At 50.9% G+C, this 26440-nt stretch overlaps 1 protein-coding gene across 1 annotated transcript in view; it reads left to right on the plus strand.

Moving 5' to 3' along the window:
• The first annotated feature begins 232 nt into the window (after positions 1 to 232).
• TSPAN15 (tetraspanin 15) overlaps positions 233 to 26440 on the plus strand; it is a 48103-nt gene continuing 21895 nt past the window's right edge. Inside the window, exons 1-2 of the mRNA XM_024561218.4 lie at positions 233 to 467; positions 25926 to 26111. Coding sequence (XP_024416986.1) covers positions 372 to 467; positions 25926 to 26111 — 282 coding nt within the window. The 5' untranslated portion in view covers positions 233 to 371. The remainder of the gene's footprint in view (positions 468 to 25925; positions 26112 to 26440) is intronic.

A 26440-nucleotide genomic window follows, 5' to 3' on the forward strand; every position in this document is an offset into this window, starting at 1 on the left:
CGCTCAATCTTTTCCTGCAGTTCCTCTGTACACAGTCTGTCACGCCCCATTAATACAGGCGTTTCCAGGGTTGTAAGCGACCTCCTCCGCAAAAAACTCGCCATCTCCTTTCCCCTCGCTCCCTACTCTTTCTCTGGGTCGTTGGCTGTAGCCCCGCCCCAGCCCGCCCCCTCCCAGGGGCTGGGCGGGTGCCTCGCGCCCATTGGCCGCTGGGACTAGCTGGTCCCGGCCCCGGCCCGGCTGTTATTGCGGCTGGCGGGTGTCGGTCCCCGAGCGAGCGGCAGCGGCGGGGCGGGCAACGGGGTAGGCAGCCGCAGGTGGGGCTGCTCGCGGCCAGGGAGCCCCGGAGCCCCGCGCCCTGTGTGCCCACGATGCCGCGCGGGGACTCGGAGCAGGTGCGCTACTGCGCGCGCCTCTCCTACCTCTGGCTCAAGTTCTCGCTCGTCATTTACTCTACAGTGTTCTGGGTGAGTGACCACAGTAGGGCCTGGGGATGGAGATGGGGGCACACTCCCTGACCGCCCCACGCCAAGTCCGGGGTTAGGTCCAGACGTGGCTGCTCCTGGGAGGGCACGGGCGTGCACTCCTGGGTCCTCATCTCACTCTCCCTGGGAACGGGGAGGAGGTAGCTCAGCTTGAATTTCTGCAACCTGGTGAGGAGCGTTAGAATTAGTTGGCTACGACGAAGGAGCACCACCTAGCTCACTTGTGTGCACTTGACCACCAATCCGCTGCTTAACGGCTGGGCTGGTACGATAGGCCTTGATTCCCGCGTTGGCCGCGCCCACTCGGACTGCTGGGTATTAGAGTTTACCTCCCTAGCAGCCTGTGGAGGAGACACGTGGTCCGGCTCTGTGGCCCTGGACTCCCAGTGACGTCCTCACTATTTACTTGCTGATGCCCCTGAGCAAGATGTTTCTCCAGTGATCTTGGTTTCCTCTTGAGGGAAGAAGGATGTATCAGGAGGATGTGCGCGCCTTGTCCGCACTTGTCCGCGGAGTGGTTGGGAGGATTCCACCCGACGGCCTCTGGGGAGGTCTCCGGCCGCCCCTGGGTGCTTAGTAACTATTTCCATGCCCACTGGGCTTTTCCTCCTCTTCTGTCTTGTTGCTGGGCAGGATGGTGGTAGTTGGACATGAATCAGCCTTCAAATTCTGCCAATACCACTTTCTAGCTGAGTGATCTTGGGGAAGTTACTTCAGTTCTCTAGGCCATAGTTACTCATCTGCAAACGGAGACAGTAATTATATTGAACTTTTAGGGTGGTTGTGGAGATTAAATGAGGTAGCCCAAGCGCAGTGCCTAGCACAGGGACCAGTGACGAGCTCAGGGAGTGTGAGCCTTTCTTATTATTGTGGGCAGGGAAACTGGGTCTTCTTGGTAAACTGTCCCAAGAGACTGGGTTTCTTCATGGATACTTCAGACTAGGCTGACCCCCACCTAGAAAAAGGGACATCTTTCTACAGTCCCATTTCAGCCACTGTAGAATAGGCCCCGCCCCGCCCCCAGCCACAGTAAGCCACAGGGCAGACTTCCCCAGAAAGGGGAGAAGGAGTGACCGACACCCATTCCCCCTAAACATGCACATACTCCTGGTCTCTGCCTCAGCCCCTTGTCGGGTCTATTCTCTTAGTAGCAAATGCTAGATCTGCCATGGGGCCTGGCTTTCCACGTGACCCCTCTGCAGATGTGACCTTGCCTAGTGGTCAAGAGGTCCAGATTCCAGTCTTGTTCTGGGAGATCTTAGGCAAGTCACTTGCCTATTGGGGGCCTCAGAGCTGTTAAATGACTTACCCATCTAGAAATCTAGGTGAGCTCAGCTCCCAATCCAGCTCTCTGACACTACATAATGTGGAAAAGAGATGAGCAGTATGTTTGGGGGCCAAAGGATGGAGCATAGACCTGTTGGTGGAAAATCCAGGGAGGCAGCAGGGAGAACGTGGGATTGGGGTGGGGGTGATTTGAGCTCTCATTCAGTGGTTGTCTCCCAAGGTTGCATCAGAGTCAACTAGAGGGTTTTAAAAACACTAGACATGCCTGTGCATAAGTATTTATTTAACTTACTTAAGCTCTCCAGGTAATTCTAGTGTGTAGTCAGGGTAGAAAACTGTTGGGCTAGATGGTCTCATAGGCTCCCCCCAATTCTGATTCTGGGATTCTTTGCCTGCTCCTTGCTTGTCTGGCCTCAGGAACTCTGCTGTCAGTAGGTCAGAGCTGAAAGAGGGAAGGCTAAAACTGACGGGTGGGGAGGTGGGAAAATAAGGGAGGATCAGGAGTCAGAGGTGGGGGGTATGTTTTTGGCCTCACCCCTTCTCTCCATCCGTAATCGCTGACCAGTCTTTTAACCTTCTTGTGCCTCTATTTTCCCATCTGTGGAATGGATAAGGGATACTGTGCTCCATACCTTATCGGACTGTTTTTTGGATAAATGATGTGGGGAGAGAGTGACATGTTGGCTAACCAAGTGCTATACAAAAGAAAATTGTACCGTTAAATTTAAATTGAACATTCAAGGCCTTGTTCTGTCATTGTCCACTGCAACCCAGAGGAACTTAAGGCCCTTGCTTTGCTTTTTCTCCTGGGGCAAGGGGGTGCCTCAGAACTTGGAATCCTTCCTCTCCAGCCAACTGGGCTTGCCTTACCAAGTCCTTGACTTCCCATCACTGGAAGTATTTCTGCTTGAAAATCTCCCCACCCATGCCAAGTACTCAGTCACCTGCCAACTCTGCCAGGGCAGCTCCAGGTGCCAGAGTTTAACCGCAGGCGGAGGTCCAGTGTAAGTAATTTGTCTGAGACTGGGTTTGCTGTTAATTGGAAATCATTACAGGAAAGCCCATTAACTCTGGTGCTATCCCCCGGGAGGAGGAGTGGTGCCGAGGGTTACTCATTTTATAAACCCAAAGTGCTAACACTTTCATTTCAGTCTGTGAGTCTGGAAGGGGCCATAAATTTTTACCATAACCATGCACCTTCTGTATGAATTTTTCTTTAACACTTATCACCCAATAAAGGTATTGTTCAAAATATTTTTCATTTAATTTTTATTATATTTTATTGATTAGGCTATTACAGTTGTCCCAATTTTTCTCCCTTTGTCCCCATCCACCCAGCATCCCCAACTCCATCAGGCAATCCCCACACCGTTGTTCACATCCATGGGTCATGTGTATAAGTTATTTGGCTACTCCATCTCTTATACTGTACTTTACATCCCTATGGCTATTCTGTAACTACCTATTTGTACTTCTTAATCCCCTCACCTCTTCACCCATTCTCCCACACGCCCCTTCCATCTGGCATCCATAAAAATGCTCTCTGTATCCATTATTCTGTCTCTGTTTTTGTTTGCTTAGTTTGTTTTTTAGATTCAATTGTTGATAGATTTGTATTTTTTGCCATTTTATTGTTCACAGTTTTTTAAATATATGTTTTGATTATGCTATTACAGTTGTCCCATTTCCCCCCCTTCACTCCACTCCATCCTGCCCACCCCCTCCCTCCTACATTCCCCCCCCTATAGTTCATGTCCATGGGTCATACATATAAGTTCTTTGGCTTCTACATTTCCTACACTATTCTTACCCTCCCCCTGTCTATTTTCTACCTACCATTCATGCTACTTATTCTCTGTACCTTTCCCCCCTCTCTCCCCCTCCCACTCCCCTGTTGATAACCCTCCATGTGATCTCCATTTCTGTGGTTCTGTTCCTGTTCTAGTTGTTTGCTTTTGTTTTTGTTTTAGGTGTGGTTGTTAATAACTGTGGGTTTGCTGTGAGTTTACTGTTCACATTTTTTATCTTCTTTTTCTTAGATCAATCCCTTTAACATTTCATATAATAAGGGCTTGGTGATGATGAACTCCTTTAACTTGACCTTATCTGAGAAGCACTTTATGTGCCCTTCCATTCTAAATGATAGCTTTGCTGGATACAGTAATCTTGGATGTAGGTCCTTGCCTTTCATGACTTGGAATACTTCTTTCCAGCCCCTTCTTGCCTGCAAGGTTTCTTTTGAGGAATCAGCTGACAGTCTTATGGGAACTCCTCTGTAGGTAACTGTCTCCTTTTCCCTTGCTGCTTTTAAGATTCTCTCCTTATCTTTAACCTTTGGCATTTTAATCATGATATGTCTTGGTGTGTTCCTCCTTAGGTCCAACTTGTTTGGGATTCCCTGAGCTTCCTGGACTTGTATGTCTATTTCCTTTGCCAGATTGTGGAAGTTTTCTTTCATTTTTTCAAATAAGTTTTCAATTTCTTGCTCTTCCTCTTCTCCTTATGGAACCCCTATGATTCAGATGTTGGAATGTTTAAAGTTGTCCCAGAGGTTCCTAAGCCTCTCCTCATTTTTTTGAATCCTTCTTTCTTCATTCTGTTCCAATTGAATGTTTATTTCTTCCTTGTATTACAAATCATTGATTTGAGTCCCGGTTTCCTTCTCTTGGCTGTTGGTTCCCTGTACATTTTTCTTTATTTCACTTTGTATAGCTTTCACTTCTTCCTCTATTTTGTGGCCATATCAGTCATTTCTGTGAGCATCCTGATTACAAGTGTTTTGAGCTCTGCAGCCGATCAGTGAAGTTTTTTTTGAAGACTCTTTCAACTGTTTGCTCATTTCATGAAGGGTGGTTTACTGGCACACTTGCCCACACCACGCTGAGTGTTCAGCAGTTTTTGGCCCAAAACGGTGCGATGCCCATGCCCCGCCCTCTCTATTCATCTAATTTCTCCCCGAGTGACCTTTTTGTGTTTTCCTGATGGAAAAAAAGTCCTCAAAGGGAAACATTTTGCCAATGTGGAAGAGGTGAAACAAAAACCAGCAGAGGCTCTAAAAGACATCAAATCGACAAGTTCAAAAGTGGTTTTGAGCAGTGGAAAAAATGTCTTGATAAGTGTATTGCACCAAATGGAGAGGACTTTGAAAATGATTGAAGTTTAAATGTGTAAGAATACATACACAATTTTTAATAAATAAATTCCTTTTGGGGGGGATCCCCCCTCAATACATGCATATATTATATTCTTCTTTTTTTCCACAGTTCGACCCTCAGCTTTTCATTTAGGTTTCAATCCCTGTGAATTCTGGAGCCCTGCTAGGGGTTGCCTCATTCTGTCTGATGGCTGCACAGAAATCACTGTAGGCTGTGCCAAAACTTATTTAATCAGTCTCCAGCTGGGGAACTGAGGTTGTTTCCAATTTCTGGTTACTGTAAACAGTGCTTCAGTGAGCATCTTTGAATGTGTTGCTTTGCACATATGTGTGCGTGTCTGCAGGGTAATTCCCGGCAGTGGAATTTCTGTTTAAAGGTATGTGAATGTGTAGTATACACGCAGAAGTGCACTGATCATAAGTGTATGCAACTTGATAAATTTTTACAAAGTGAACACACCTGCCTGATGAGCCCCCGGGACAACCAACAGAATGGACAGCAGAGGCCAGAGCCTCCCTTGCTCCTCCTTCTAGTCCCTCCCCCTTCCTTCCACTGGTAACCGCTACTGAAATGTCTGGTGGCACAGGACAGCTTTGTCTGTCTTTGTACGTGCGCTTACAATATTGAAAAACGTTGGTAAACTGCCTCCACTTACAGGTTTTACCAATTGTAACATTATTTGCTGTATTTCTTTAAACTGATTCACTTTTTAAACTTAAATTTGTTTTTAAAAGAAGGGTTTATATCACTGCTACTAATGGGCAAATACTATTCCCTCATTAAAAATAGCAGGTGCGGTTACAATAAATACAGTGGGAGGAAAACAAAACAGCATCATTAAATCCTAGCTAGATAGTGTGGGTGCTGTAGGCTGTGAGCCTGAGGCCTGTCCTCTTTGTTCAAAAAGCAGGTAGGTTGGCAAGCATTTGAGAGCCTGAGAGACAAACTGGCACCAAAACTGAGATTTTCCCCTTGTTATGATGGAGAGGATCAGAAGGGAGCTGAGCCGTGCAAACGTTTCTCAGCCCGTGAGTCTATGTGAGCATGACCTTGAACCACTTACAGCGATCTCCTTCCCCACACTTGGGGGCCCTCTTGCTATAAGAGGGGACCTCAGGGTCGAGAGAGGATGTTTTCATGGTCACTCAGCAAAGTCGGCATGACCCCACAGGCGTCCTCGTCCCCAGTTCGTTGCTCTTTCTGCCGGGTTGTGGAGGATGTCTCCATAAGCAAGGGACTCCCCAGAGAGGCACTTGAAACCAACTCTTCCCACCATGCAGGGTGAATCATGCTGGCACATGTACCCTCGGCTCACTGGGGACACACCTCTATTTTTAGCACTGACCACAGGATATTCTAGAGATCCGTTTACACGACTGTTTTTCTTTGCTGGACTGTGGGCTCCTGGAGGTCAGCGGTGTAGCTCATTCATATCTTCTTCCCAATGCTGGTCTTGGGGCTGGGCACACAGTAGGTGCTCAGGGAAGCCCTGTTGCATTGGGGTGGCGGAGTCCCAATCCGCTCTTGTTAGCCAGGATTTGAGATGGCGGAGCCTGGATTAGAGGCTGAGCGCGGTGGGTGTGTGATCAGCAGTGTTAGATTTTGCCGAGTTAGGCCTTGAATTTGCTCAGTGGGTAGATCACGGAGACACTGGCTCTCTAGAAAGCACCAAGTCTGTTGCTCTGGCATGTGAGATGCTCACTAATCATTCATTACTCTGTTTGGGGAATATTAGTAGTAATATTAGGAAGAAAAAAACTTAGAGGAGTGAGTGGGAAGGAAGTGGATGTGGGTAAGTAGTGAAGGTAATAAGTGTCAGAGGCGATACTAACTTTGCTTTGCCTTGTCCAAGCACCCAAACGTGGACTCTGATCATAGCCTGGCCTGTGATTCTTCAGACGTCCTTATTAATGGTTGAGACTGTGGACTCTGGGCCAGGCTGCCTGGGTTCCAATCCTAGTTCTGGCACTGAGAGCTTGAGTGACTTAAACATTAGCTTCCATGTGCCTCAATTTCCTTATTTGTTAAAGGAGCCATATTAAAATCTACCCGAGAGTTGCTGAGATAATTGCCGGAATTAGCATACAGGAAATGCCGAGAGCAACGCCTGGTACATAAGAAGTACTGCGTTAGATAGTTAAGGGTTAGCCCTTTTTTTCCTACCTTCCTCTCTATTCTAGGTGCTCAAGAGCCACAGACTGAGAATGAGAAGGGCCCTTGAAGGCACCTCTAAGTGTCACCTTTCCATTTTACTGAGGGTTAAACAGAAGTCTGGAGAGAGGAAGTGAGTCGCTTGAGGCCCCACAGCAAGTTAGTGACAGATGGAGACCAGGACCCAGGTCGCCTGACTCCAGTTTCTTCTTTGGGTCACCCTGACCTTTAGCAGACAAGCCCCTTCTCCTGAAAGAGGTGGCGCCTCTCTGGGGTCAAGGCTCATGGGGCAGGGAGAGGACAGCATTTTTGGAAGGACCTAGGTGCCTGGCCTTCCACGTAAGCCCTAGATGAGGCCGGACGAGAAAGGGAGCAGATTCGGTTTCCGGCAGGAATTTCTAACTTTTGAAAAGAGCTTCCGTGTTTTTGTGAAGATAATGTGTGCACATAGTTTTAAGAAATTGCAGGTAATTCAGGTGAGTGCACTGAAGACAGGTGCTGTCACCTCCAGTTCTACCACTGAGAGTGCCACTGTCATGTGGTGGCAAACGCCCATCAGGGCATCTCCTTGTGCGTAAATGTGCATGTTTTATTTCCTTAAATTTAAAATAGTGTGCTTGATTCATTAGGCAGGTCTATTTTCCTCTTGTTCTAGGTGAGCCTTTCAAAGAGAAGACAGTGAAACAAGCAGGAAGTGGGGCAGACTTTGTTCTGGAGAAGTAGTCACCGTGCCTAGTGAGCTGTCAGAGGCAATCTGGGAGAAAGGGCCTGGGCTCGGGCCTGGGGCAGAAGACCTCCCTCAGCCCAGCTGGGAGGTCTGGAAAGGCCAGGGAGTCAGCAAGGCAGCCCCGGAGGAGGTTTGGAGAATGTCCCAGTGCATTCATCCTGCACCTGAGCGAACTTGGACCCGAGAAAGAGTCTTTGCTCTTCGTCCTGGCTTCTGTACGTGATCCCTCCCAGAAGGAGGGGATTGTTTTACGCTGTAAGGCTGGATCGGGACCTTGCTGCCTTTGTCCTTTGTTCCCCAGAAGCCGGAGTAATGCTGCCTCCTCCTTCCCACTGCCCGCCCGGTGCCTCCTCTCTCTGGGTGCCGACCTGGGGTGGGGCTCAGTAAACCAGATAAGGGACTGATAATGAAATTTCTGTACCAGCCAGTTCCGCATGCAGGGAATGATGCCTCCTGGGTAAGCTCAGGACACAGGGGATTGGAAAGAGACACCTTTCCCGGGAAGAACCTTTGGATCTGAGTGGGTTTGAATTGACATCTAAGTGGAAGGCAGGAGAGTCCAGTCTTTTGTTTTTAAAGATTTTATTTATTTTTTTTTAGAGAGAGGGGAAGGAGGGAGAAAGAGAGGGAGAGAAACATCAATGTGAGAGAGAAATATCAATTCATTGCCTCTGGTATGTGCCCTGACCCCCAACTGTGGACCAAGCCTGCAACCCAGCACGTGCCCTGACCGGGAATCTACCCTGTGACCTTTCGGTTTGTGGGCCGTGCCCAGCTGAGTGAGCCACACCGGTCAGACAGGAGAGTCCAGTCCTGACCTGCCTTTCTTTCCAGGGTGGGGACAGTATGTTTGCTTGTTGGTTAGTGATGCCTGCTGTGTGTGCCCGGAGCTGGGATAGTGACTGGGAAACAACTACAAGCCAGAAAGGCCCGGTTCGGGCCTTGAAGACCGGCAACCCAAGGAATGAGCATAGCTTGTCACAGGAGCTCAGGAGGCAGTTAGGGAGCAGGCGGGATGAGGTGGGAGCGCCTGCTTTAGAAGGGTGGTCAAGAAGGCCTTTCAGAGGAGCTGACATTCCAGCTGAGGCTCCGAGGGTGAGAAGGAGCCAGCCATAAAAGAGGCCAGTAGAGAGCATCTCAGACAGAGGGAGTGGTAGGGTGAGCAGCAGGTCTGACTGGCTGCATGACCGGGGACAGGTCGAGGACAACTCCCCGTGCCTTAGTTTCCTTGTTCCTGGAAAGGGGGTAACCGGTGCCCCTCCCACCAGGGCCGAGCTTGGATGGGGAGGTGTCTTCAGAGTGTCTCCTGCAGACGCTGGGAGAAGCTGCAACAGTAGGGAGGAGCCCAGAGCTTGCTGGCTGTGGTGAGGGTGCTGGGGGGGAGGGGGGGGCAGCTGCAGGAGGAGTCGCCATCTTGCACTTGCCTGGCCGTACTTTGCTCTACCTCATTGGTACAGAACAACTGTGAGCTGCAAATCCAGGGGCACTCGAGGGGAAGAGTGACTGGTACAACCAACCATTTGCATCCATCCCTGAGACGAGTTTACTGTGGAAATGGTGCCTGCTGTGTTTCATTTAATTTTTCCACATGGTACTTTCCCACCAGTGAAGGGTTTGCATCTTGGCGTGCAGAAAAGTAAATATTTGCGCAGAGGGTAGGGGGAAGACAGTCTTGGCCTGGTCAGGGCTCAGAGTCCTCCCCCCTCCTGCAGGAGAGCCCCTCCCAGGATGCAGCGCGTGGCCTTGGACCAGTCACACAGCCTCCCTGAGTTGCTCCCGGTCCTGGGGCGGGTTGGGCTGGGTCCGGTGTAGGGACTGCACAGGTGCTGGGGGTCCAGCTCTCAGTGCCTGTGCACCCTGTGTGCTGGCTGCTGCGGGCCCTGAGGTGGCTTGGCAGTGGGTGGAGGCCAGCCCCTCGCCCACTCTGTCACAGGGTGAAGTCTCCTGCCTGGAGTGGGGTGGGGTGGGGCTTCCAAGGCTGGCATCAATTCTGAGACTGGGTCACCTCCTGATGTCAAAAGACAGTCCTTTCTAGCCCGGTGGGCACTGACTGTGACTCGGGGCCTCCCACCCCGGGGGGCTTGACGAGTGCATACGTCCAGACCCCATCCTCAGACTCCATGCATCTGGGCTGGGGCCTAGGCCCCTATAATTTTTAAACTTCCCCTGGTGAACCTAGTGTGCAGCTGGAGTGGAAACCGCAGCGCATGGAGGTGCCTGTGAGGCAATTCTGATGGGACTGGCCTGGTTTCCAAGACAACTTTCTCCTCAGCTGAATCCTGTTCCCAGCCTTTCCATCAGTCTGGGCAGTCTCTGTGGGCTGGGAAGTCAGTGTACCCGTTTGGGTGAGGTTCACCACCGAGGGAGTGGGCCCAGAAGGGAGAGAGCATGTTAGCTGGGTGAGGAAGAGGGGGTGCAGGGGTAGGGAGTTAGCGGGGCTCAGCCTGGGCGAGGAAGGGCTGGCGGGGTGTGTGGGACACCCCCACACTTGGAATGTGGGAGGCTGGGCTTCTTCAGGGGACCAGGATGTATCAGGTGTGGCGCGGGGGAGGGGGGGGCGGTCCCATGATTCTAGAATTTTGTTTTCTTTTTGGTTTACCTTTACAACATTCTTTTAGCTGGTCTGGAGTTACCTTTGGAACTTGAAGGAGTCTATAGAAGCTGATTTGGGTTTCTTGAGTCAGGAATTCGCACACTTGGGAGGTGAGCTGTGCTAAGTTTCCTCCCTTTAACTGTGTCTCCAGTTGGAGAACAGCTGATGCACACACATCGTGTGGGGAAGCTGGTTGTGATCTCTTGAGTATCGGGGGCCTGCAGTTCTGTCCCCCGTAGGAGAGGTGCGGCAGGTGAGGGGGGAACAGAGTTTCAGACAGGTGGGATACGCTTGCCTTGGGTCATGGTGACGAGCTGGTGACCAGTCAGTGGAAGAATGGGGAGTTAACATCTAACTCTGACCAGTGAGCTCTGCCGTGGGTTGAAAAGTACCCCCCCCCCCCCACAGTGGGTACGTTTATGCCCCAGAACCTGTGAATGTGACCTTATTTGGAGAAAGGATCTTTGCAGATACAATTAGGTTCAGGATCTTGAGATGAAATCATCCTAGACTGCCTGAGTGTACCTTAAATCCAATGACAATGTCCTTATAACAGAAAATCTCACCTCCTTCCCAGACTGCAAAACATGCTATGTTCTCGCCCGGAGACCTGAAAGATGCCAGACCCTGGGAAAAACTGGGCCGACCCTCGATGCAGAGAAAAAAGTGGCATTTTAAACTCAAGCTGCTTTTCCGCCCCTTCACCTGATAAAACCAAAGCCCTTCTAGGAGAAACTTCCTTTTCTTTCCCTACATTTTTGAGATGTAAATACCTGGTCTTATTCAAGAACTCTTGTCTAGGCCACCTTTTAAAATAAAAATTTTAGGGAGATAATCCTTATCAAAAGGAGGAAAACCTTAGCTCTATCTGGCCCAACCAATTTAATTTATCTCAGCTATTCCTTTCTCAATTAGTAAATCCTCATAAAAATTATTGAATGTCTAGTTATTCTGAAATAACATGAAATACCGACACCTAGGTTGCTGGACTTGTTTTTGGCTTCTTATTACCGAGAGGCTGTGGAGCGGGTTTGCACCGTGGATGACTGTCTCGGGCCGTATCGCAGGCCTGTTGCTTGAAAGCGAGAGGGTGTCTGCAGTGGAGCAGCCGATGTTTCTACTGGCCCGAGACACGCTTGGGACTGAATCTGGGGGATGCCGGCTGCTTACTTTTTTGGTCATTGTTAGAAACTGAGGTTTCTAAAAGTTAAGTTGGAAAGAAATTTTCTGGTTTTAATGATAGAAAGCTTAAGGCATGGAGATGGAATTTTGAAGGATAGGGATTGAAAGTGATTTATTCTAAAAATGGTTACTTCTAAAGGGATAAGGAAGTTTGTGAAAGTCGCAGAACAGTTTGTGAAGGTTGTGGAAGTTCTAAATTTGTAGAGAGAGAAACTTCAGGCCCCAGCGCCCCTCCCCCCACCTAATTGCTCCCTGATGACATTCTCTGATGGCTCTGGTGGCACTGGAGTTGTTTCCATTACACTTTCTCTTGCTCTCGCTGGGGTGGGGAAAACCGCCTGTCAGCTGTGGAAGAAATCCTTCATCAAAGTGCGTCTTGTCAATGCTGAGAGAGAAGGGAAGGCTGCCCTCTGGACATGGAGTCATCCTACGTGACCGTCCCCGGGTGACACCTGGGACACGGGGTCCAGTGAGTCAGGAACCGACCACCCCTGACGTTCAAAGGGGCCCATCCCTTCCCCTTTGTTTGATGCCCTGGGCTTTGGTGAGGCCGCCCTCGGGGCACGGGGTAAACACATCCTGGGGTCCCCCGGGCTTTCTCTCTCAGACATGCTCTTTCTCTGCCCATGCGGGCTCTCAGATGGGCTTTCTACCGAGTCCTCTGACTGAGTGGGTTAAATTTGTTGCCAGGGCATCTGACTGGTGCTCTCGTCATTGGTAAGGTCGCCCTCGGGCACAGGGTACAATCTCTTTGTATTTCTCTGCTGGCGTCTCTCTCCACACCATGCTCTCTCCTTTCTTGGAGAGTAAATAACAATGAACTCTCTGCACTTTCTTCTCTGTGAATTCCTTCACAGCCTGCGTCACTGACCCCCCTAACAGGAATGACAGCCCATCTCTTGGCCTGAGATTCCCGTCTGTGAAATAACGGGGTGGGGCCAGAACAACACCCACAAGATGATTTTAGGTCGTCCCTGGGAGAGAACTTAAAAATTTAACACGTATGCATTAAATATAATGTATATTAAAATAGCACCTTAAATCAATGATTTCATAGGTGTTCACTAGGTTAGGTCAAGGTCATATTTATTTTAGTAAAAAGGCAGTCAATTATTTAAATAAGAATAGCAGCACCTCCCGGTCAGGTGTAGGCACTTAAGAGTCTTGGTATCTGCTGATTTTAAAGAAGGAATGGGGATTCTCCTGTGTTACAGCACTTTTCAGTTTACAAGGAGTTTCCCCATCTCTCGGGGTCCTCTGAATGACCACGGGGCAGGCACGGTCACTCCTGTTTAACAGCAGAGGCAGCAGACACTCAGGAGGGAAGGAGGCCGTCCAAGGTCACGCAGCTCCTGAGTGGGGAGTGCCTCAGCTGGCCGTGCTCTTTGCTGGTCACCCCAGCCCAGCCCCAGGGAGGGCGCCGGTTGCAGCCCTGACCTCCTCTCACTTTCAGCGCCAGGGTTTCCTCATGAAATTGATTGGTTGTGTTCTCTTCTCTCGTCCTAACTGTCTTAAAGTGGAGGAGGGGATTGCGGTGGCAAGCGACCCTCTCTCTCCCTTCCTCCAGGCTTCCCTGCAACAGGGAGGAGCATGCCCAGGTCCTGTTTTCCAGGAGGCTCTCATGGATGTGTAATAGGCAGGTTCCTGTCTCAGGCTGTATTTAGCCCCCGTTAGCAGTGAACCATCTGGCGAGGCCATTACTGCCTGGCCAGGGGAGGCTTCCTGCCCCAGGGCCCTGGGGAGCCTAGCCCTGGCTGTGGCCACTGAGACGTCCCGGGCCAAAAGGAGACTCAGACCTGTAAACAGACCTCCTTGAGGAAGAGATGGAACTTGAATCCTGCTTGTTTTCTCAACTTTTTCATTGTAAAAATATGTTAAACGTAGAGAAACGGTGAAAGAATGATCCAGTGAACACCCAGGTGCCCAGCAAGCAGGATCGTTAACTCTGACACTTGGCCAACTAAGGGTCAGCCCAAGTCGCAGACATGATGACAGGGCATCCCAGATATCCCAGAATGCATCTCCACAAAGAGTTCTTGGATATCACCACGATTCCGTGATCGCACCGAAGAAAATACCAAGACTGCATTAAAACTTCTTCAATTGTCCCTAAGGTTTCCCATCATGCATTAAAAAAAATATCAGGATCCAGCAACACAGCTCATGTATTGCATTGGATCTCATTTTAACAAAAAATGTGAGAGGTGACTTCTGAGGACCTGAATGTTCTGGAATCCTGGGGAAGAGGGCTGTGTGTTCCTTGTCTGCATTTGTCTGACCCACCAAGACGTCTCCTTGCTTAGGGAAATGCAGAAAGTGAGAAGGGAAAGGCTTGCTGGGCCTGGGAAGCAGTGTGGAGCTGTGGGGGCCCCTGCACGAGTCTTCCCTTGGTGGCTGGATGCGGGACTCCCTGAATGCCCACCCTAAATCACCAGCTGCACAGCCCGGGCCCCGGGCCAGGCGCTGGGAGAGATGCTCTACAGAGCTGGGAGACCCAGGGCCGGCTGCCGGCTACCCACAGGCTGCTTACGAGACCCAACATGCTCCGGAGCTGCCCGATCATAGATGTTGTGTTTGCTACAAACCAGTGTGTAGGAGGCTTTTGGGAAGTCAGTGTGCCCAGGGATGTGTGGGGCAGAGCCTCTTTGTCCCGTGGTTCTCATGCTCAGGGGATGGTTGGGATGGAGCCGAGGGTGGCCCCTTCTCTTCTGAAAGATGGAAGGCATTAAAACTAGTGGTTCCCCATCATGTGGGGGTGGTGGAAATGACGCTTCCTTAAAAAAAATGTAAACCCACAGAAAAGCTGAAAGAAGAGTTCAAAGAACACCTGTGTGCCTTTGAGTTACCAACTGTTAACATCTTGTCTTCATCCCTCTCTCTCTCTCAATAAATACATTTTTTTTTTGCCAGCGCAGCTGAAAGCAAGCTGCAGCCACTATGACCTCACCCTTAGATGCCCTAGCATCCAGCCTTTCAGAAAGGGCGTTCTCCCACACACCATTGTCCTGAAAGATAATCACCGTTAAATAAAGCATCATCTGTGCAGCTCCTATCCAGATTCCCTCAGTTGTTTTCCAGTTGCCTTTTATGGGATGTTTTACCCAATTCAGGATCTACTGAAGGCTCACGCATTGTTTGGGCTGTGACGAGTCTCTTCAATCTCCCCCAGTCTAGACCACCTTTGTGGCTTTTGATTCCCTGGCCACCTCCAGGTCTGTTGATCTGCAGAACATGATTGGCGTTGTGGATTTGCTTCCCAGTTTCCTTGGGATGCGGCAGGAGGTGGAGAATACCATGTGAGGAGACGCCCGATATCCGGCCACCTCACTGCTGGCCATGCCAAACTTGACCGCCAGCCCTCTGTGTTGTAAACGTGCGTTTCCCATGAAGACAAATGAGTAAGCCGTGGGGTGACATTGCAGCCGGGTGAATACGCTGGTGGGTGAAAGAACATTTGAAAGCAAATCTGAGCATGTGGCTGCCCTGCTTACACTGTTTCAGTGAGTTTCCTATTCCGAGTTCAAAATATATTGAGTCTGCCCACTTCTCGCCACCTCCACGTGCCTGCCATCGTCCAGGCCACTGTCACCTCCGATCTGGGTCGCTGCAGCAGATCCCTGATTGCTCTCCTGGCCTACACTCCCCAGGCCGTTCTCAGTGTAGCAGCCAGAGGAGCTCATTGAAAAATCAAAGTCAGATCAGACCCCTGCTCTGCAAACTTGCGGTGTCTTCCACCCACTCAGAGCAAAAGTCAGAGTTGTCCCAAAGGCTTCAAAGGCCCCACTGATCTGCCCTGCCCACCCCTGCCCTCTCACCTCATCTATACCCCACCCCCACTGTCACACTGTAGCAGCTGTGCCTTGAACACATGGGTGTGTTCCAAGGTCTTTGTGATTTGAAATGCCAGCCTCGTTCCCCGGCCTCCCTGGCTTACTTCCCTGTTTTGTTTTCTTTATAGCACTTACGACCATGACACACTGTGTGCTTTTCTTGTTAGTCTCTCCCCTGCTAGAATGAGTTCCCCCAAAGCCGGGACTCTTGTGTTTGGTTCGAGCTATAGCTCTCCCCAGCCCGCTCCTAAAACAGCTGCTCTCCAAGAGCGCTCCAGGAATCCTTGGGTGGGTGGGTGGGGGTCCGGGAAACCAAAACCATCTTCATAGTGACACTGAGACGCTAGCTGCCTTTCCCACTGCTTCTCTCAGGAGTGTGCGGTGGAGTATTTCAGCGGCCTGTGACGGCGAAGGGGTGCAGACTGGCTGAGGAGTGGCTGTGAGCATCCTGCCGCCTGCTCATTGGCCAGACATTGACATTTGCAAAAATGTAAAGCCCATGCTAATCTTCTTAGTGTTTTTTGGCATTTTTAAAGAAAAAATATGCTATTTATGTTAACATGTTAATCTATTATTTCTAAATGAATTAAATATTTAAAATGTCTTTTAATTTCTTATATAATAAATACAGTAATTGATAGATATAATACATAAAAACAAAAGTTCTAGGGTCCTCAAAATTGTTTGAGAGTCCAAAGGAGCCCTGCCTCTTGCGGCTCAGTGGGTTGGGCGTCGTCCCGCAAACCAAAGGTCGCTGGTTCCATTCCTGGTCAGGGGTCGGGGCATGTGCATGGGCTGTGGGCCAGGTACCCGTTCTCAGTTGGGGTAACCAATCAATGTTGCTCTCACACATCAGTGTTTCTCTTCCTCTGTTTCTCCCTCCCTTCTCCTGTCTCTAAAAATAAATAAATAAAACCTTAGGAAAAAAAAAAGAATCCAAAGGAGTCCTAAGAGCAAAAACTTTGAGTATGACTGACTTAATCTCTCAGTAAAGGGATGTTAAATGACTGAGTAAACTTTTTGACTTAACCTGAGAGACCAGGCCCCGGTGCTCTGGCTTCTGTGAGCTTCCCCGGCCCCCTCCCCGACCCCATCTACTTGTCCTTGGCTCCAGCTATGCTGGCCTGCTGTCCCTGAAGCACCTTCACGGGCACCTAAAACCCTCGTCCACTTCGGAAATGTCGCTCGTTCATTACATGCATCAAATGCACTCAGTTTAAGTATCACCTCCTCCATCTCACTGGTCCTGCCACGGGTTAGCAGCTCCTCTGCACACTCGGTTACCCCAACGTTTCCCATTCCTGCTGCGTTTGCTGGTGTGTAGGTGTTCTCGGTAGACGGAGCTCCTGAGGGCTGGAACTAGGTCTTATCATTTCACTCCCAGGGCCTGGCACATGACAGGCACATAATACATGTATGTTGAATCAGTGAGTGCTGCCTTGGGATTCAGAACAGGGACTCCCCTTTCCCTGAATTATCCTTGGACCAAAGCGCCTCTAAAGGGGAAATGGTTTGTGGCATCTGATTTGAGTCGTGAAATGTCAGGGTTACATCAGTCCTACATCCTTACTGGGAAAGGAGACGTAACATTAATTGAGCACCAGCTCGGTGCCAGGAACTTTTGCTCAGCATCTTGTCTCAAGGGCGTCATGGTTCGGGAGGCCACTGTGGGCTGGCACGCACCCCGACCACTTTCCATATGGCCTCTGTCGGGAGAGCGTGGTCGGGGAGCTGAGCCACCAAACTTCCTGGGTAATTCCGGGACTGACGCATTTGCATAGTGTGTACATCCTGTGACATTGTGTCGGTCAAAGATGGTGTGTGTGTTGCTGGTTCTGCCAACCATGCCCTGCATGCAGTAGGTAACAAATACCTGGAATTATCTGTTCTGTGGGCATAATTAATAGTGTAAATACCAGTACCAGTGAGGGCTTCGCATTGTTGATGTCATCTTGAGGTGATCAGAAGTGCAGAGAGATCCCCGTAGCTGGAGTGACCCAAGAAGACCTCCTAGGGGAGGAGGACTTTGAGCTGAGCTTTGGAGAATGGTTATTAGCCCCCTTTGGCTTTATTATTTCCCAAAAAACTGTTGGTCTCCTTTCCCTGGCTGCCGTGGGAGTAAATGCTGAAGGTGTGTGCCTCCAGTGAGGCTGGGCTGGGAGGGCCTCTGTGCCCTGCAGGGCCTTTCACATGCAGAAGTGTGGCGTCCCTGGACTAGGTAGGAAAGCATGGAGAACTCAGGGGAGGAGAAAACGCTGGGCCACCCACGCTCTGCCAATGGCTGGGGATGTAGGAGGAGCTGGGCAGGCATGAGTTTTCTGGACTCCTGGGGCAGTGAAGGGACTGTAAGCATTGTCCTGGCCACCCCCCTCCTTTTTGGAGCAGAGAAATTGAGGCCCAGAGATGGAAAGTGACTTGCCCAAGGAGAATGGGAGCTAGTGACAGCTGGGATTAAAGTCCAGGGCTGCCATCCACCCGCCCCCACCCCTGCCACCGTCGCTCAGTGCTCCTTCCAAGGTATGATGCTGCCTCCTTTCTCCTTTGCCCTTTGACCTCTGTGGAGTTATGAGCCCTTGGACTGGGTCAGTGTACATTCTTTAAGGCCTATTCATGCGAGGCACTGACACGTGCGATCTGATTGCCTCATCTGCCTTCCAGCCCTAGTTTAGGGGCAAAGAAAGGGCTTAGTTCAAATGTGGGATTTTGTGCAAAGGGGGAGGAATAAACTGAAGGATGGAGATATACATAGAAATTTGATTCTTTTTTTCTTGGATATAAAACTAGATCTAACATTGAAAAACAAGTGGCATGAGAGAACAAGCCCTATTATTGCCAAAATTGTATAGAGACTGCCCTTAATTTATATGTGTCCAACTCAGCAAGTGTCCCCTGGGAAACGGCAACCTTGGCTGCGCAGTCTCACTGCCCTGTGCAGCTCTGGCTGGAAGTTCCTTCACCACTTCCTTCCCCTCTTCCTTCCCTTCCCTGGTGCCCTGTCCTTCACTGCCTGCTCCCTTTGGTGGCTCCCTCCTTTATTGTGGCTTCTTCTCTCAGCAGCCCAGAAGGTCAGGGAGAGGTAAGATCATGGGGGACTCCTCTTCCTTCTCCCTTCCCTGAAATTCCTCTTGTCCTCACTTTCGGCCCCATGGGGAAACTCCCACACTGTCTCTGGGAAAGACCCCAGGCCAGGAGAAGACTGGGAAATGCCTGGCTTAGTTCCTGGTGGATAGGCATGGGCTTTGAAAGGCTGCTGGGGCCAGAACTGGAAGCCATTGTCTAGGACAAAGCTCCTTGTCACCTTTGTGGGCCTGTGTCTCTTTTTAAAGGGTCTGGAAAAATGGGATACCTGGGCCATCTTACCCACTCTTGCCAACATCCTGCAGCTGTGAGCAGTGGAGCTCTTTCTAGATGGAGTTTTGGCTCAGGGTGTACTCCTGAGTGTTCTCCTGAGTGTACTCAGCGGGGAGCAGCTCCACCCCGGTCTTGCATAGCTTGTCATCTCGGAGTCCGCAAGCCCGCATCCCAGGATCTAAGTCTGCATTCACCATTCCTAGCCTCTCAGCTACAGTGACAACCCTCGGCCTGGGGTGCTATCTGTGGTGGCCTGAGCAGGAGGTCCGCACCGCCAGAGCCTCACGTCCACATGGGGAGTACTGGCTTCTGTTCTGATTGGCCTCTGGCTAATGCGTCAGCCTGGCTTGAGGGTGGGCCTGGGCCCACCTAGGGCTGAGATCTGGGGAGATAATCACCCTGATGCCATGAGAACACAGCCCTGGGAGGCACGTTCTGACTCTTGGTTCAGAAAAAGAAAGGCCCAGAGAGGGAGAGGAAAGAAAGCCAGGGAGAGGAGTGTGTTGGGTAGAGGTGATTTGCTCTCAACTCCTCATCTTCTCTTGGCTGTTTCCTTGGTTTTCAGAGTAACTGTGAATCACTCTCATCCTTAAACCTTGCAAGGCCCTGCTGTGGAATGGGGCCACCAGAGTCCCTTCTGGGGCTGACATGCCCGTGAAGCAGTGTCATGCCTCAGATGTATTTCTGCCACACAGATGTATTGGGCCTGTCCCTGTGCTGATGGAGAGGCTGGTGGTGCGAAGTCTAACTCCGTGCGCCTTTCAAGGCTCCACTCCAAAGGGCCTTCTCTGGTTTCCCAGCAGGATGCAACTGCTCTGCCTCTTGTTTCCGAATACCCTTATCAGTTATTTGTTACACCACGTCCCACCTGCCCGCCCCCAAACTTCCCAACGGGAGTCCAGGCTTGGGCAGCTCTCCCCTCTAGGGCTTCATATGTTTGGCGTTCTCAATTAGACAGGCCACTTCCCCCTGGCTGGGTTGAATAGCTGGGGCGTGCAAAGCTCCCAGCTTAGGTCTTTCACAGCCTGGAATGTGCTATGTGTGTGTATGTGGGAGTCTTTATTTTTTGTTTTGCCATAGGAATGTGGAAGATCATCTAGGGTGAGAGAGAAAGTGACAAGATGGACCTCTCAGAAGCTTCACCATATTGAGAACAGACAGTATGTGGGAGTCTTTTAAATCAAGTTCCTGTCACCATTGGTGCGGGAGGGGAGCAAAACAGACTGGTGTGTCCACTTTGCTTCTTACATTTGTTTTCTAAAGGCTGTGTCTTCCACCCCCGGGCCTGGCTGGAGGGCCTGCTCAGGTGGGCCTGGGGAATGCTTCCCGAAGTCTCTCCCTAGCTCTGCCTGGACAGCCATGGAAAAGCTTCGGGAAGTAGAGAGAGCACTTCTATTAGAGAAATCATAATGAAGAAGACACAAGCAAAGAAGGAATAAGCCGTTCTCATGGGCAGAAGACCTGACTCAGTTCTGTCCTGAGGGATCTGTAGATTCCATGTGGCCATAGTCAAACCCCAGCAGGTTTTTTTGTGGAACTTGACACGATGATTCTAAAATGTATGAGGCAGAGTCAAAGCCCACGACTACCCGGGACACTTCCGAAGAAGACAGGAAAGAGCGACTTGGCCTACTGGATGCCAAGATGTGTTTTAAAGCTCTAGTCACTATGCCACGGAAGCTTGTCTAGGGGTAGCTTGACCCACAGAAGAGGTAGGGAGTCAGACACTGCCCCGGGCACATATGGAACCGTAGTGTGTGACAGTGGGGTCATGGCAGTGGGGTCACCAATGGGACAGGAGGACTGGTTATAAATGGTGCCTGTTGCTCTGCGAACCAGAGCAGGCCGTCTCAGAGAACGCCATGGGTCAAGGACCACAATTAACCGAGTTCTCTGCACTTGATCTCCAGTTTTTAAAAAGAAGTCCAGGGTCAAGCAAGAGTTGACAGCCAAGCACCAATGACAAAGACCATTTGGTGAGTGGCTTTTTTGTTGGCAGTAGGAGGCAGCCTCTGCAGCTTTCTCAATGGCTGGCTTTATTTGGGGTTGAAAGAAGCCCCATGCCTCAAGCTCAGGCTGCCTGGAGGTAGGACAGGGGCCAAGCTGATGGTGCTGGGCTTCAGGGCCCCCAAAGCTTAGAGTGCTGTCCTGTAGTCCTGGAGGTGGGGGCACTGTCAGTGCCTTCTGGATCTGGTCGGTCCTGCTTTAGGCGCGGGGTCGGGGGGCGGTGGGAAAATGGGGACTGAGCTCTCCAGGGAAAAGCGGGAGAAGAGATTGTTTTTTCCTGAATGAAGTCAGTGGACATGAACTGAACCATCCCTAGCTAGTGGCAGGATGATTAGGGCACAGGATTTTTGACTAAGCGTGGTCTCCACTTTCAGAAAGTAACAATGCGAGAGTGGCAAGGACAGCACCCAACGCGAGACTCCTGAGATCTGTGCTGTCCAGCGTCATGGCTGCTAGCTATGTGTGGTCGAATTTAAATTAATTAAAATGAAATAAAATTAAAAATTTAGTTCCTTAGACGCACAAGCCACATTTCAATAGCTTGTTAGTCACATGTGGCTAGTGGCTACCATGCTGAACGTGAGCAACATCATAGAGTATTCTGTTGGCACCATTATATTTTGCAAAGACATTTCAGGGTAGTTCTCTCCCAGGTCCTTGCAAAAGGCTGGTCTGGAAGCCTTAGCGGCAGGACAGACAGACAGGTTTTTGCTGTGAATCCTGATGACTCTCCCTCTCCTACGATCCGTGTCCCATCGAGCCTGGTCTGCAAGGCGAGACTCGTCATTTCGGGGATGTGTGAGGGAGTGTGAAGGTTAGGGGGCATGGTGCAAGTCGAACACTCTGTGGGATGCTGGTACAGCATAATCATTCCACTGATGGCATCAGGCTTTACTGTACTACAGGTGAAAAATGAGGCTCAAAGCAGGGAAGTGACACAGCCAAGGTCACTGAGCTAATAAACGGAGGCTCAGAATGCCAACTCCCGACTCTTATCTTGCCTCTACTGCTCCTTCCAGCCCCGACCTGGACAGAGGAGAAGCTGGTATGGAGTGGACTGAGTAGGAGGCAGTCTGCAGGGCGGCTCAGCCCAGAGCCAGGCGGGACTGGCCTGGGGCAGAAGGGCTGATGGATGTGAAGCCCAGGGTTTTCCGGCTGGGTGCAGGAATGCGGCTAGCCCCATCTTATTTAAAATCTCCCTCGGGCCTTGGAATTTAGCTACTCCCCATATCTCTTTAAGCTGGAAACTCAGAAAGGAGCTTTGTTGGGGCCCAACAAAGCCCTGGAGCCTCAAGTGCCCCATGAGATAGTTTTGGAACCAATGAAGCAGTTCTTGGGGCCTTCCAGGAAACACTGGCTCCCCAGGAAGCCCATCCTGATTTCTGACGATTCCTTTCTTCCCCTCACTTTGGTTCAATTTCTCCGAGTCCTCCGTACCTCTCCAGAGTCGGGATTGCAGCTTGCTTCCTGTAGACCAGGGGTTTCTTCACCGTCTTTGTGCCAGGAACGTTTCACTTAGAGGTTAGCAGAAGTAAAGGTGTGACCTTTTTTCCATACCCAGTTGAAAGACCCCCTGAATTCCATCCATAGGACCACAGAGGTCATCTCTAGCCTCTCTCAATCTCTCCTCCCCCAGTCTTACCCCAGGTCTAGTCCTGCGACCCCATGTCAGGACCTGGAACAGAGCAGGTGCCTGGTTTGTGCCCTTTGTAGTGAAAAGGGGCCGTTCAGGTGCCCTCTAAGTGCAGATTTGCCCCAGCTGGGGGTGAGCTGGTCTGTGGAGGGGACCAGTACCAGATGCTTCCTGAAGGAGGAGGCACAGGTGCTGGAATGCCTCATGGGGCCTCCTGCCTCCCAGCAGCTGCATGGAGCTGGGCGTCTCCCTGCAGAGGAGGAAGGTGTGTCCCAGGGTGCAGGGCTCAGGGGGGACTTTCAGGCCCCTTTCACGCTGGGCTGCAGGGCTTCTATGCAGCCTGTTTAAGACACCATGTGCCTTGCAAAGCCTGGGGCTTTGGGCCTGGCCTGTAGGTTGCCAGCAGCATGTTCTTTACCACTTTGTCCCCAAATGGGCATGGCTGCGTGCCCCCTTACCCCAGCCCTGTTTAGCTGAAGCTGTCCTGCTTGACAAGTAGTGTATTTGCTTCCTGCGCAGGAGCTGGAGTGGCTGGCCGCCTGGCGAAAGGCTATAATTAGCGGAGAAGAATGGGTGTGATTGCACACTGGCATTGGCAGTTCACTTTATATTCAGATGGAAACATAAACTGATGTCATCAGAGATGTAAATATCATTTGGAAATCTTGAAGTTTCTGGGAAGGGTTATGCTGGCCTCTCCCCATGCCCACTGCCCTTCAACCATATGAACAAAGAGCCCAAATCAGCCTGAGCTGTGTGGGGAGCCACTTTGGGGGTTGTCTGTCAGGCCTCTGGGAGGGCTGGGGCGGCGGCCCCTCTGGGTGGACCGGGAGAAACGGCCTGTGATGGCTGTGTACACAGTGGCGGGGAAGTCAGGAGGCTTGGGTTTGCATTTGCTGTGATCGCTTTCCCACGGCTGGAAATGTGGCAGGGCTGACTAGTGAGGGAAATGCGGTTCTTTGCAACAGGAGGGGGATCCGAGGAAGTTGTGTTTCCTGCCAGTGAGGCTGTTCTGGAGTGGGCCCCAGGGCTCTGGGGAGCTTGTAAAAACAGAAGAAGCCACTGACTGCATTTATAGAGAGGGCTGGGGTCAGTTCTGCCCAGAACTGGGGCCAATGACAGCTATTATGTTTTGGAGATGGTTTCCAAAGCAGGACACCTTACCTCAAAAGAATGGGGGGCGGGGGGTGAGGGAGGGAGACAGGCTAGAGCCATGGTCACCTGCCAAGAACTTTTCTTTTTTTACACAACAGGAAACATAGAACTCTCAAAAGTGTATGAATCAATTCTGAAAATATTAAGATGTTCTGCTGTTGGTTCAGTGACAGCATCAGAATTACGTTTCATCAAGATGGAAAATGAAACCCCATTTCCGTTCACGTCAAGTTCACCTTGTCCTTGCATATGTCATTCACTCCCTGCCCGGGCCGTGAAGACTTCAGTTTTCTGTGGGGCTCTCCTTCAACCATAATCCTCAGCTTTGAGGTGGAGGGATGTCTCGGCTCTGTGTCTGGTTCAAGGTTAGGGTTGAGTGAGTGATTCCCTGTAAGTGCAGTAGTTCGGAAGAGGCGGATTTGTCTTTTTAGTGCTGCTTGCCTTGTTCTCAGAGGACCCATGCGCCTACGTGGGCCTTGAACAACGATTTCACCTTGTTCTGGGTTGTGGAGCGTGAACTGACCGGAGAGCCTCTGGTTATTCTTTCTCTATCAAAAGTAGCTTTTATGTCCTGTGCTCACTCACCATTTTCCTGTGTAGGACTCTGTGTATGTGTGTTCGTGTGTGTCCTGCCTTATAAATTGTAAAACACACCCACATGCGTAAATTTGATGACGTCATTTTACTCACAGTTTTCCTGATATGGACAACTTGTTAATAGTGGCTTCCCTCCCGGTGTGTCAACGCCTTCAGCACCTCCTGGCCTGTGGGTGTTGGAAAGACTTTCCTTTTAGCCTGGGGGAGTGGATCCCTGTCATCCCAGATTATTTGTTCCAACCAAGGACAGGTGTTTAGCTGTGAATTACAGCAAACTGCTGGGCCTGGGGGTGAGGGCCGTGGCTTCCTGAGAATCCTGTTCTCTGGGGTTTCTAAGGACGCTTGGTCTGTTTGACTTTTCACATCCTTGCCATTTGTCAAAACTTAAGCCTTAAGGGAAGCAGGCGCTTCCCTTTACCCAGGACAGTCCTGGCACTTTTTAGAAGGAAGTCGAGGGGATCTACCTGGAGGGCACGCGCCAGCCAGTGCAGGGCCAGGGCAGCCGGTAACCGGAGGGACAGCTCCTCACGTTCCGGGTGTTGGCTCCAGAGCATCCGTGCTCGTGGCCTGCCTTGCGAACACCTTGTCTGTACCTCCCTCGCATCCTTACTGGGACCGTAGCGGACAGCACCATGACTTTTGCTCCCACATTGCCTTCGGCTCAGTGGAGAAGTCCAGTGTCTCTGAGGATTTGTCCCTGCCCTCAGGAATGGGTGGCGCAGGAAGTCAGAATCCTTGGCCAGGCAGAAGACGGGGCAGGCAGCAGGGACCTGAAACCCAAGGGGGATCCTGTCGGGAAGCCCGGCTCGCGTCCATTCCACCGACATGGATTGTAAACGCTGACTGCACTTCCTAAATGTCAGGGCCGCACTGAGTGCTGGGCATTCCCGAGACAGCTGGAAACATCCCCCTGGTGCGGAGCTCATATTCTTGTGGGGAAGACAAACAGTTAAAAAATGAAAGGAAAACAGTCATGTGTGAGATGCTGGTAAGTGCTAAGGGAGAGAAACAAAGCAGGGAAAGGCATCAGGAGTTTCGGAAGGCAGGGGTCTTTGTAAATAGGATGGCCCTCAGAGGCCTCACTGCGCACAGTAGTAAGCGCGCAGGGCCGGGCAGGAGGTGAGGGAGTGAGCCGTGTGGGTTTCAGGAGGGAGAGCATCCCAGGCCCGTGCAGAGGCCGGGTTCTCCGACCCTCTCCAGGGCATTTCCCCTGACTCACCAGTACTTTCCTCTGAATTTCCAAATAGAGTCTCTGTTAGTTTGCTAGGGCCGCTGCAACAAAGTTCCACAGACTGGGGAGCTCACACAACAGGAATTTTTTGTCACAGCACTGAAGGCTGGAAGGCTAAGATGAAGATGTTGGCAGAGCTGGTTTATTCTGAGGCCGCTGTCTTTGGTGTGTAGGTGGCAGCCTCCTCCCTGGGTCTTCCTGTGGTCTTCCCATTGAGTGTGTCTGTGGCCTAATCTCCTCCTCTTTTAAGGACAACAGTCCTAATGGGCTAAGGCCCACCCACATGACTACAGTGTAACCCAAACACCTGTTTAAAGGCTCTGTCCCCTAATACAGACACGTGCTGGGGCACCGGGGTTAGGACTTCAGTACAGGAATTTTAGGGGAATGTAATTCAGCCCCTAACAGGTTCCCTCCATGTATGGTCACCTGGGGCAGCCCCCGCCATGGCAGGCACAATAGCCCTCAAATAAACTCTTCGGAGGAAAATCAAGTGACCTCCAGTCCTTCTCATCTCTCACTCCCTGCTTTCTTGCTGCAGCTGATTGGAACCCTGGTCCTGTCCGTGGGGATCTATGCAGAGGTCGAGCGGCAGAAATACAAAACCCTCGAAAGTGCCTTTCTGGCCCCGGCCATTATCCTCATCCTCCTCGGCATCGTCATGTTCCTCGTCTCCTTCATCGGCGTGGTGGCCTCCCTTCGTGACAACCTGTGCCTTCTTCAAGTGGTGAGTCGGCCCCGTGCACCCCTCAGCTGGTCCCCGAAAGAGGTGGGGAGACTGAGACTGTCCCACGGTCTTCAGGCAGCTTGCCTAGAGGGAGTCCTGGACGAGCCTATCTGTCCACGCGGGCCCGAGAGCCCGGGCCACCTCCACTTCCACATAGAAAGGCTGATTTGAACACTCTTCTTACATACTTATTTACACCCTGTGTTGGCCTGGACTCTCAGTTGGAAGTGGGCGTAACCACACTCAAATAAGAGCAAGCAAAACCAAAAAAGTTGGTGGTGAGTTCTCAGCTCGTAAGACCAGCAAACCTGCACTGGGTCCAGGGCTGT

This window comes from Desmodus rotundus, chromosome 4 (genome assembly GCF_022682495.2).
Source record: "Desmodus rotundus isolate HL8 chromosome 4, HLdesRot8A.1, whole genome shotgun sequence".
In the NCBI taxonomy this organism is placed as follows: Eukaryota; Metazoa; Chordata; class Mammalia; order Chiroptera; family Phyllostomidae; genus Desmodus; species Desmodus rotundus.